The 13229-nt window shown below is 38.1% G+C and overlaps 1 protein-coding gene across 8 annotated transcripts in view; it reads left to right on the top strand.

The window, feature by feature from the left end:
* Positions 1-13229, top strand: part of PPFIA2 (PTPRF interacting protein alpha 2) — a 642959-nt gene that overhangs the window by 470521 nt on the left and 159209 nt on the right. For all 8 annotated transcript variants that reach the window (XM_054027372.1, XM_054027381.1, XM_054027368.1 and 5 more), the window contains one exon: positions 820-936. In XM_054027372.1, coding sequence (XP_053883347.1) covers positions 820-936 — 117 coding nt within the window. The remainder of the gene's footprint in view (positions 1-819; positions 937-13229) is intronic.

Genomic DNA, 13229 nt, shown 5'->3' with positions numbered 1-13229 from the left:
TATGATTATCTTCAGTAACAAAGATTCTGTAAGTGGAACTTAATTAACAAGGCTGATGACAATATACAAGCCAGAAGGGAATCCAGCTTCCTCTCCAAAAACTGTGTTTGCCTTTTAGTACTAATAAGAGTTGAAATAGGTTAAACATAAAAACAATTAAAATACAAGCAAATGTAATTTAACTAGGAAAGTAAGGAATTCAAACAGGATGCATATTTGTTGAGTAAGATGTTGCCATTTGTGCATAGTTGACTTTCTCATCATAAACTACACTTTACAAATATATATCATAATCACTGAAAGTTATGAAATTCACACTTAGAACAGACACTTCATTTTACATAATGGCTTGTTTCTTCTTGGCCTTTTGGCCAGGTTTTCCTGTAGCGTGCTTTATATCTGTTGTTTTCTTTACGAAGGACTGTATCCTGTCCAGGTAGGGAAGTGAACTCAATGACCTAATAGGTCTTTCAGATTTCTAACCAATAATAAATGAAAAATGTCCCATCACTCAGTGTTGGTAAATATGAGTAAACAAGCCTTAATATTGCATTTGTTACTATTTATTGATTTATGTCATATGTTCAATATTATTTAAACATCATTTTATAAGTTTGTGCGCTAATCATTTTTATTATTTATTAATGATAGTATTTTTATAAATCCCTTACAAATGTCTGCCCCAAATCCACAGTTGAAGCCAGGTAGATGGCTCCTCCTTGTATCTGCAAGGATCGGATCAAGTCCTTAATACATTTCATGCTAACCTGCTTGGTGATTTCTATGACGTTAACCATTTATTTCTCTTCTCATTCACAGATTGTAGCTTTACGTGAACAAAATGCACACATTCAAAGGAAAATGGCATCTGGAGAAGGGTCTGCTGAATCCGAGCATATTGAAGGAATGGAGCCAGGGCAAAAGGTTCATGAAAAGGTATAAAACAATAGTTTTTTTCTCAGTGAGTCAAGGTAAAGAGAAATATTGAAACTAAAACTAACATAATCAGATTCAGATACTGGGCCCAGTTTTGGTCCATCAAGCAAATCCAGGTTGTTGGACCCTAGCTGTAGAAAGTCCCCACCAGATGCCAGAGAAGGCTGGCACATCCCAGAACATGAACAGAACACGTGGGCCTCTTCCAGTGTGACTTTTATGTAGCCTCATCTGGCAATTAAAGTTTTTCCCTATAAGTGGAAACTTGGGGAAGGACAATGATGGTAATGTAAACCATGAATCACTCTCTACTGGAAATTCCACAAGACTCCATTAAAATCATTAAACAGGTCTCTGGGAGAACCAGTAGATCTATTAACTAATACACCAATAGATCCATTGCTCTGTTCCAAAATCTCGTTTTTTTCCTGCAGTTAATAGGAAGAAATTTGTAAAATGTCTGTGGATCTTTTCCTATTTCAGACTTTCTGTTGGAATACTTGCCTGACTTTCCACTTTCAAACCTTCCCTTACTACTTTCAAATAATGCACACTATCACCCTAAAAAAACTACTAAATAATACCAATAGTGCTTAGCACTGTATAGTGTTTTACATGTTCAAAATGCTTTATAAACAGTAAATTAATTCCCATGACATGCATGGGAAGTCAGTAAGTATGCATTACTGTCCTCATGTCTCAGATGGAGAAATTAGTGCAGTTAGAGTGAGTGTTTTGCCCAGTGCCTCAGAGGTGGCTTATATGAAAGCCAGCTTAGCTCTTACGTTCTCAGTCCTTTGCTCAGGCCACTAGTGCTTGCCTCTCTCTGATGCTAAGTGAAGTCTTCTCAAAATTCTGTTTATTATATAGAGATTGATAATTAAAAGGAACCCATCGAACCTCCATTTTTGTAATTGTCCACAGGATTTAGACTTCTAGACACCTAATTGTGGTTGCAAGTATTCGTCTTGGAAAAAATTAGAGGCTGCTTGTCAGTATAAGGACTGCAGTTTTGAGGCACATTTGAATTTGCTATTTAATGACTGTCTGGGTAGGGTGCTCAAAGCCATGTGACAGTGGCTACAGCAACTGTAATTGCTTTGTAGACCATGAAATACAATCTCACATAATAGTTTCTAATAAACTCTTACTATAGTCCATTATTATTCCAATTATTCATTATTGTTTCTCAATTATAATTACATGAGAGGATCTCACCCTGTAAATTTTAATGCATAGTTGAGTTTCTGTAGGATTATGAGGCTATCATCACTCCTTAGTAACACCGGTAGTGCCCCAGAGGAGGTTCCTGGGAACCTGTCCTTGATAAATCTATTGCTAAATTGAAGGGAAGTTTGTGGTGATTTGAGTTCCCTGCTTCTGATGGAGTTCACGCCTCTACGCAATCTATGCCTGAGAACACACATTTCTGGGCCTCATAAAAATAGTTGTGAAGAGTACATTTTTTGCCTTTGCACCAAGAATTACTAATTTTCAAAATAATTTCCAAAGGACATCCTAGGACTCCTCTAAAAGATATTTAACCCAGAGTGAGGAGGAGAAAGTTTAGGTCCAGCCCTTCTAGAAGTAAGTGTATCAGGGCTATGAGATAACCACAAGTATGGAATTTGGACAAAGGATTTGCCTCTGAGGTTACCGAAGGGGAAAAATGAGAAATTTAGAACAAGATTTCATATGGAATTTGATTTTAGCCATCCATGAAGCTATTTCTGTCTCCTCCTCTCTTTGCTGCACCATGTTAATAAGGTAAAATGCAAATACAAAGTGCAGTTTGCTGACATGAGTAGAACTGCTGTTCTCAAATTTTGCATTTTGTTTAGTGGTGTGGTGAATGTGACATTAATTCTACTTACAACACTAATCACTTTCTTTCTTTATTGGCATTTCTATATATAAGCATTTAACTTGGATTAGTTGCATTTACCTTGTATCCTGAAAGTTTACTTTTCAGAAGGCTGCAGTGGCATTCTCAAGAGTAGTCTACATTGTGCGTGCATCTTTATTTATGTATTCGGTGTGGGTCAGACATACTGTAAATAAAAGCTAGTCATCTGTTCCCTCATTTCTTATAAAATCTTACTAGTTGACTAATATATGCACCTTTATTAAGCTAGTGAATGACATGACTCCCCAAGAATACTAAAACCGAGTTTCCCTACTGAGCAGAAAGCATCACGTTCCCTACTTCCTTTGCCAGCCACATCTTCTGTTTTGAGCCATGCTAAGCTCCATGCTTGGAAGTAGAACTCAGCAAAAAGCTGGAACTTCCATACTGCACAAAATGCCAATATTTCGACATTTGTTTTTGCCTCAGATTGGGACAGAAAGTGAAAATAATCATTATTTTCATGGAATGAAATTTTTTTTGAAAAAATTCTATATGGAAAGTTTCTAGATTTTGTATTGGAATGAAACATCTCATTTCAGTGTGTTAAACCAAATTGAAATATTTCAGGTCAGTCAGACATTAAAATGCATCTGCTTATAGTGCTGCAGTGTCTTACTGGAGTTATAGCTTGCATGCCACTTGTCCCCATTCTCCTCAGGGGCTGGGCTCCCTGGCTGGACTACATCTCTGGATTACAGGATGCATTCTGTCATCATAGGTACATGCAGTTTGATTTTGCACTAACTCAAAATGAAACATGTTGGTTCAGTTCAACAAACAAATATATTTTGTTTGAATTTTCCTGAGAGAAAAATCAATTTTTTTAGCAGAATTAAATTTTTTGATGTGTGGAAACTGCATTTTCTGTCAAAAAGTCATTGGAGGCAGGACACTGGGTTAGATGAACCACCGGTCTGATTTAGTATGGCTATTCTTATGTTCTTTTGTTAATTGTAAGTGTTGCTAACTCTGTCTTCTTAAAATAGAAAATAGCAAATCTCTCTCCCATATATATATGGGATCAATAGGGAAGCTTATATATATGTCAAGTTTCTCTATCGATTCTTTTACATTCTGCTGTCTACATATACAAGGGAAAGTTGAGATCTCTACGGAGGATTCACGAGACATCCCACTGGACATAAACATACTAGCTCAGTGGTTTGAGCATTGGCCTTCTAAACCCAGCATTGTGAGTTCAATCCTTGAGGGGGCCACTTAGGGATCTGGGGCAAAATCAGTACTTGGTCCTGCTAGTAAAGGCAGGGGGTTGGACTCGATGACCTTTCAGGGTCCCTTCCAGCTCTATGAGATAGGTATATCTCCATATATGTTGCCCCCTCTGCCTAACTCTAGAGGGAAATGAAAAGCAGATAGCAACTCTACCTCTCTGCTTGTTCCACTATCTCTTCTAGCACAAGTAAAAAGAGTAAATCAATAGATGTGTCTTGCTGGGGGGGGGGGTAATACATACCTGTAATTTCAAAGCAAACTGCATCCTTACCAGAGGTTCCTTCCCCTGCATCAGGCTCAACTGTCAGGACCGGCTGGACTGCGCTAATGTTAAACATGTCCTGGCTTGCTGAGCAGTTGGATCCCCCAGTCACCTGTCCCTATACTCCTCCTCGTCTTCCTCGTCGTCCACCTTCTCCTCACTGTTCACATTGGGGGCCTGTGACTTGGGCTCCTCAGAAGTATTCACAGGGCTCTTGAGGTTGTGGGGGGTCTCTGGCGAGGATGGCATGCCACTTTTTGTAAAAGCAGGAGGTCTGTGGCTCCACACAAGATCGATTGTTGGCCTCCATTGCCTTCTGGTCCACCTGCCACAGCTTCTGGGCTTTCACGGGGCATGGCTGCTGCCCTTCTCCTCCCAAGCAATCTGCTAGTAGATGTCAATGTTTCTACAGCTGGATCAGAGCTGTGCCTGCACAGCCTCTTCTCCTCACACACCCAGGAGATCCAACACCTCCTGTGTACTCCAGGCAGGAGTGCCTCTGCAGTGTGTAGTCAGCATGGTCAGCTAGGCAATTGCACACAACAGTGTAGAGCTGCTAGGTGTGCTTGCCAAGCCGGGCAACCAGGAAAAGGAATTTCAAAAATGTGCAGTGCTTTAAAGGGGAGAGGAGGCTTCCTGTACACCTGGTCTCTGGGCAGTGGAGTTCACAACAGGGACCAGAGCAGTCCCTATGGGGTATTGTGGGACAGTTCCTGGAGGCCAGTAACAGTCAATATAAGTAACGTTCCATCTACTCTGACACTGCATCAGCCTAACTACATCGATCTTGACTCTACGCTTCTTGGGGAGGTGGTGTTATTAAGTCAGTGTAGCAGAGCCATTACGTAGGAGGGAGTGAAATTTAAGTGTAGACGCATCCACAGCTAGGTCGATGTAAGCTGCCTTGTGTCACCCTAACCGTTTAGTGTGGACCAGGCCTTAGTGAGACCACAATTGAAATACTGTGTCTAGTTCTCATGTCCACACTTTAAAAAGGATGTTGAAATATTGGAAAGGATTCAGAAAAGAACTACAAGAATGATTTGAAGTCTGGAAAACATGCCTTATTTTGAGAGCCTTAAGAAACTCAGTCTATTTAGTTTATCCAGAAGAAGGTTTAGATGTATCCAATCACTGTCTACAAGTGCCTATTTGGGAAATAGATTTCTGATAGTAGATGACTCTTTAATGTAATAGAAAAAGACATAACTAGATCCACTGGTTGGTAGCTCAAGCTAGACATATTCAGACTAGAAAAATATTTTAACAAGGAGGGTAATTAACCCCTGGAACAGCTTACCCAAAGATGTGCGGAATTCTCCAGCACTTGACATTTTTAAATCAAGATTGGATATTTTTCTAAAAGATATATTATAGCTCAAGCAGAAGTTACAGGCTTGATGCAGAAAGTGCATGAGATTCTTTGGCTTGTGTTATGTATGAGGTCAGACTAGAGTGATCATTATGGTCACTTCTAGCCTGAAAGTCTATAAATCTGTATGAGCCTACTCAATAAATAGCTAAACGATGATTCTCAAGTTCTGTAGGCAATGGGCATTATAACTAAGGCTGTCAAGCGATTAAAAAAATTAATTGCGAATAATCGCGCGATTAAAAAAATTAATCGTGCTGTTAAACAATAATAGAATACCATTTATTTAAATATTTTTGGACGTTTTCTACATTTTCAAATATATTGATTTCAGTTACAACACAGAATACAAAATGTACTTTAGATTTCTTTTTTACTACAAATATTTACACTGTAAAAAAACAAAAGAAATAATATTTTTCAATTTCCCCATTACAAGTACTGTAGTACAATCTCTTTATTATGAAAGTTGAACTTACAAATGCAGAATTATGTACAAAAAAATTGCACTCAAAAATAAAACAATGTAAAACTTTAGAGCCTACAAATCCACTCAGTCCTACTTCATGTTTGGCCAATCACTCAGACAATCAAGTTTGTTTACATTTGCAGGAGATAATTGTTTACACCTGAAAGTGAGAACAGGTATTTGCATGGCACCGGCATTACAAGATATTTATGTGCCAGATATGCTAAAGATTCATCTGTCCCTTCATGCTTCAACCACCATTCCCGAGGACATGCGTCCATGATGATGATGATGATGGGTTCTGCTCAATAATGATCCAAAACAGTGCGGACCAATGCATGTTTGTTTTCATCATCTGAGTCAGATGCCACCAGCAGAAGATTGATTTTCTTTTTTGGTGGGTCAGGTTCTGTAGCTTCCGCATCGGAATGTTGCTCTTTTAAGATATCTGAAAGCATGCTCCACACCTCGTCCCTCTCAGATTTTGGAAGGCACTTCAGATTCTTAAACCTTGTGTCAACTGCTGTATCTATCTTTAGAAATCTCACTTTGTTAACTTCTTTGCATTTTGTCAAATCTGCAGTGAAAGTGTTCTTAAAATGAACAACATGTGCTGGGTCAATATCCGAGACTGCTATAACATAACATAAATGGCAGAATGTGGGTAAAATAGAGCAGGAGGCATACAATTCTCCCCCAAGGAGTTCAGTCACAAATTTAATTAAAGCATTATTTTTTTAATGAGCATCATCAGCATGGAAGCATGTCCTCTGGAATTGTGGCCAAAGCATGAAGGGGCATACGAATGTTTAGCATATCTGGCATGTAAATACTTTGCAATGCAGGCTACAGAAGTGCCATGTGAATGTCTGTTCTCACTTTCAGATGGCATTGTAAATAAGAAGCGGGCAGCATTATCTCCTGTAAATGTAAACAAACTTGTTTGTCTTAGCAGTTGGCTGAACAAGAAGTACGATTGAGTGGACTTGTAGGCTCTAAACTTTTACGTTATTTTGGTTTTGAGTGCAGTTATGTAACAAAAAAAATCTACATTTGTAAGTTGCACTTTCACGATAAAGAGATTGCATTACAGTACTTGTATGAGGTGAAATGAAAAATAATGTTTCTTTTGTTTCATTTGTAATAAAAATAATAATATAAAGTGAGTACTGTACACTTTGTATTCTGTGTTGTAATTGAAGTTAATATATTTTAAAATGTAGAAATGTAAATGTAGAAAAACATCCAAAAATATTTTTAAAATTTCAATTGAGATTCTATTGTTTAACAGTGTGATTAATATCAATTAATTTTTTTAATCATGATTAATTTTTTGAGTTAATCACATGAGCGGTAGTGTAGTAGGCCTAATTCTTTCAGCTATGAAAGTCACAGGAAGTGTAATATTATGTGTTGTGCAAAAAAAAATACAAAGTTGTTATGATGTATTTATAATTGTTATATGTGAAACACTGAATTTTATGCAATAATTTTGCTTCAGCACCAATATATAATTACAGTAATCTCCATCTCTTGAAGGATGGGATTATGTGAAACAAAATTCAAATACTTCAAAAATCAAGATTTTCTTGTTTAGTTTATAATTTGAAAAAGTCCACTTTCACAGAAAAAAAAATCCATGAAATTTCACATTTTTGACTGAAAGGTCGGGACTTTTTATTTTTTTCAAATTTCTTTCAGGCAGAAATATATTTTACTAAAATGTGCAAAAAATTCAAATTTTGTTGATCTGCTGCTAAAATAGCCACTTATGTTGTCTGGGAAATTGTTCATTTCCAGTCACAAGATGGCCTAGAATATAATAAATAATATATTTTATTTCTTTTCATGTTACTTGGATGGTTACTTTAGTAACTGGCACCTGGTACAAAAATATATTGCTTCCTTAATCTAATATAAAAAGTGTGTTGATGAAGAAATAAACATAATGCAAAGAGTGGTGTACAAAGTGGAGAAGTTTCTAAGTATAAATGATGATTTCATTTCAGTTAAATTTCCCAAAGTTCAAGTGCTTACATCAAGTAAGGCGGGGCCTTATACTTTTTTAGGAGTGGGGGAGGGGTTTCACAAATTTGTGACTCTACCTAATTTTTTTTTCTTGCATGGAGGGTAGTGAAGGAAATTTGCAAGGTTTGAGTTCATGAACCATTTCCCCCCATAATTTGTTTGAACAGGTCCTCTAGTTGAAGGGAAACCTGCGCTATGTATTATGGATAAAAGAATACCCTACATCACTACTGCCCCAAAACCTAGGCTATCAAAAACTGAGTAGTCTCTATATAATATATATACTGTTTTTATTCATTGGAATTTTTCTCTCCTCCCCTTTATTTTTTTTCCACAGTTGTGTTTTTCACTCTTCCCACTCACCGACCCATTTTTATATTTTTCCTCTACCATCACTCTACTCATGTTCATAGTTAAACATAAACTGAAGAATGTTAGTCAACATTTCTATCCTGCTTTTGCACAACTGGTTTAAAATTAGACAAAATTATTTCATTCACCCCTAAATGAAATCCTCAATGCCTGTCCCCCATCTCTTGACACACCAATTTCTCTCTCTCATCATCCCCTCCCCCCCAATCCTCCCTGCTCCATGCAGTATATGGCCTTGCTATCAATTTTGCCAAGTTACTTTGGGAGATTATATTCAGTGACAAGACTGCATGGTACCTTTGCAATATAGTGGCAGCAGGGTGTCACACAGTGCGCCATGTAGGAAAAAAAGCTGTGTGATCATGGGTAACATCAATTTGAGTGACCTATGCTGGGGGTGGAAGTTCATGCTGCCAGTATAACAACATTCTTTGAATTACTTAATATTATAGATGACAATTTCTTATCTCAAAAAGTGTTGCATCCAACAGGGGGGAATTCTATATTAGACCTTGTCTTGACAGATAAAGAGGAACTGATCACTAAACTAAAAACTAACTGTTTAAGAATACACTGCTCTACAGCCAAAATGCTTCTGAAATAAATGTAGTCAAACTTTACTAATTCTGGGTCACTGAGAATGAAAATGATGCTTAAAATTGTTGATTGGCTCTAGTTTTCAAGATATGCTACTGGGTCAGTATATATGACCCTTGACTTGGGAATGGCGGAGGATAGGTGAGTTATAAAGGGAAGGGATCTCAATTTAAACCAGAAATGACTAAAATACATCTTTGACTAGATCTATGAATAAATCTATGGCTGGGTTTGGACAGTATTTGCTTTTTAGGCAAAACAATGAATGATGCAATCTGAAGCTGGTATTGCGTCATACATGATATGAATTGCATCATGTTATTCCTAGAAGTCATGGATGATGCAATCATAACGAAGCTTACATCACTCTGCTGAACAAATTGCCCTATATCAGCTCTAGAAATCATACAGTGTCGTGCTCTCTTATTTGTCAGTGTTTGATTTTGCAAAGGGACACATTTCTGTTTAGCCAAAGTGAGCAGAGATGCCTCGTACTTGTGTGAACAGTGCAGATAACTTCTGCTATGTTTGTGCTGAAGTGACTTTTGCGTCACAAAAGCGCAGTATAACCACTATGGTTAAGAAAGTCTATCACCTTTATTTTGGCTGCAAAATTGGAGATCAGGACAAGAGGTGGGCCCCACACATATGCTGCAACACTTGTGCAACAAATCTTCGCCAGTGGTTGAACAGGAAAAGGAAATCTATGCCTTTTGCAGTGCCAATGATTTGGAGAGAGCCAACAGATCATACCAGCAATTGTTACTTCTGCATGGTGCCTCCAGTTGGGAAAGGTGTGTCAAAGAAGAAATCTAGCAGAGAAAGGTATAATACAATCCAATGGCTGGAAGTTGAAGCTAGACAAATTCAGACTGGAAATAAGGCATAATTTTTTAACAGTGAAGGTAATTAACCATTGGAACAATTTACCCAGTGTCATGGTGGATATTCCTTCACTGGTAATTTTAAATCAAGATTGGACGTTTTTCTAAAATCCAGTAATTCTAGTAATTATATTTGGGAAGTTCTATCATACAGGAAATCAGACTAGATTACCACAATGGTCCCTTCTGGCCTTAGAATCTATGAATCTACATACTTCTGATGCTTCAAAGTGCACAACATTTAAATGTCTCTAGAGTTTCAGATGTATTCTGATGTGGCCAGGGTTCAGTACTAGAGAGAGTACTAAAGTGTTCACACTACTGGGCATAGTCAGTGTACAATGTTTTCTAAATCAGGTCCCTTTAATTTTTTGCATACTGGAAACCCAAAAAGCAAGATGCTCACAATTTCTAATCATTTTTTAAAATCTTGACCTATATAAATATAAAATCCCATATTAGGGCTTAATTCAACTCCCATGAAAGTCCATGAGAGTCTTTCTATTGAGTTCAATGGGAAGTGAATCTACCCCTTAAGCTTAAATTTTGTCACAGTATACATCAAAACAAAATAGCCTATTCAAAAGGATCCAAGTTGCAGTTTCTTTTGGAATAATAACTTTGTATTTCCTGAAATTTTTATATTGAAAATGTCAACCATAATTTTGCATTCATGTAACGTCTTTGCTTTTAGTAGTGAATTTCTTCTATACCTAGGTATTGCTTGCCTATTCCTTGACCATGAGGTAGAATACTGAAGGATAGGTTCAATGCTTTACATTTTTAATCAACTATCTAATTCATTCCTGATACAGTTCCTTTGAAGTGAATGAGAGTTATGATTTATTTAACTTATGCCTCCTTATTCCATGCAGAACATAGGGGCTTCACCACTGCCTTCCAGCTTAGATGGTCTCTTGTTGCAGTCTTAGGGCATGTCTACACTTGTCATTTAAAGCAGAAAAAGTCCCTTTTTTTGCGCAAAAACCAGGGAGCGTTTACACTTGCCAATGACTTTTTGCAGTGAAACTCAGAAGTTTCAACGCAAAAAGAAAACCACCTCCAGGAGAAGCATTCAGCTGTTACTGTTGATGCTTTTGCAGTGATGTGCAAGTGAAGACACGTTCTTCCTGTTTACACAGCTTTCATCCTCCGAAGGATATCACACAGTGCCTAGGTGACCACTCTAGCCAGCAGCTCTGCTGCTCTGTTGCCAGGTAAACAGACATCCACCCTTCCCTCTGTAAAGCCCCAGGAACTTTGAAACTCCCCTTCCTGTTTTCTTGGCAAGTGCTCACTTATCTGGCCAGGTGACAATGCCTGTTCCATGGAGCAAACAATTCCCTGCTTGGAGCAATGCTGAGCTACTGGAGCTGATCAGTGTTTGGGGAGAGGAGGCTATGCAGGGACCCAGGATGCCCCACGATGCCCCACAATCACCCCCCCGCTCCTTCCCACAAGACCCATAGTCAAACTGGAGAGAGCTGCACTGTGGGATAGCTGCCCTAGAGCACTGCTCTCATCAGGGATGGAAGTGCTGCTAATGTAAACACTCTCTGACACCTGAGGAATTAAGTGAGTACACAAACCAACGCTTTACTTTTCACCAGTTCCCTATCACTGGTGAAACTTACAGCGCAAAAACTCTGCAAGTGTAGACATACTCTTAGCTTCTACCCATGTCATTTTGATAGCTTTCAGTTCTTCTTCTATTGTGTGTTTCTGTGTTATCCGGGGTCTACCTCCTTCCTCTGGCTCTGGGGGGTTCCAGTCCAATGCCTGTTTTGTTATATTATTCAGGTCTTTTCTTTATGTGTGTCCTAGTAATCTTCATTTTTGTTCCATAATGTTCTGACCTCCCAGTTTCTGTTTCCTCCTCCTCCAGAGTTCTTTCTTTGTGATTTTTTTCTTGCCATCAGATATCTCAGGCAGCTGTTTATGAAAACATTAAGTTTAAGTAGTAAGGGTGTAATAAGCCTCCAAGTTTCATATCAGAAGACAGATTTTAAAGTGGTGTTAAATAATCAGAGTTTAGTTTGGTGGGCAAGATTTCTGTTTTTCCAAATCAGCTTTAGAATTACAGAGGCATGTCTGGCTTTTGCTATTCTGACCTTGATATCTTTATCTGTTCCACCTCTTTTACTTACGATACTGCCAACACATGTGAAATATCAGAACGCTTCTATGTCAGTCCCAGAGAGGGTATTGGTGTTTCTAGTGTGTTGATTCTCATGGTTTTAGTTTTGTTTGTGTTGATTTTGAAACCTACTAATTGTGCTTAGGCCTGAAGATCATTATTTTGGCCTGCATGTATCTATGGCTAAGTAGTAGCAGGTTGATGTCCTCTGCAAATCAGCATCTTCTAACTTCTCTCTGAAAGTCCACTGTATACCCCTTTGGTTGTTCTGTGATCTTTCCACTACCATTAGAAAGGTCATGGGTGGCATAAGATATCCTTGTCTGATGCCAGTAGTATCATCAGATGGCTTAGTCAGTTTGTTGTTCTGTGTTATTGGCATGTCATATTGTCATGGAAGCTCTGAATGATGTTCATAAGTTTCTGTGGGATTCCATAGTGGCATAGCAACTTCCATTAAATTGTTCTAGCCACTGTATGAAAGGCTCTTTGGAAATCCATAAAATTAATGTAAAAGCTGTAACTGCCAGTCGATCAACAGTTTTATAAAGATATGTAGGGTTACTATTTAATCTAAAAATGGTTTCTCCTGTCTGAAACCTGCCTGTTCCTGTTGTAACCTTGAATCTACTGCTTTCTTTTTTGTCTTGAATAATGAATGTAAATACCTTGCTTGAGATAGACAAAACTTGAATGTCCCCCTGACTGAGGTCTCCTTTCTTTGGCTGTTTCACTGTATGACCAACTTTTCACTCATTTGGTATTTTTTCTTCCCATATCTTTTGTAAGAGGCCTATCAAAATGTTCATTGTGTTCTGCAAATATGCCTTGAGAGCCTGCATTGGAAAGTTATCTGGATTTGGTGGCTTTTCACTTTTTAACTGACTGACTCTCATCTCTACTTCTACTCTGGTGATAGGTCCTAGTTCGATGTTCACATCTTTTCCTTCCTCACTGTGTCAGGGATTGGCCAGTGGTTCACCAGGTAGCACTTGATTAAAGTACTGCCTCCATAAGTCTTCATTGTTAA

This window comes from Malaclemys terrapin, chromosome 1, assembly GCF_027887155.1.
Source record: "Malaclemys terrapin pileata isolate rMalTer1 chromosome 1, rMalTer1.hap1, whole genome shotgun sequence".
NCBI lineage: Eukaryota > Metazoa > Chordata > Testudines > Emydidae > Malaclemys > Malaclemys terrapin.
The sequence above is the reverse complement of the archived record's forward strand: the minus strand, read 5'-3'. Positions and strand labels throughout refer to the sequence as shown.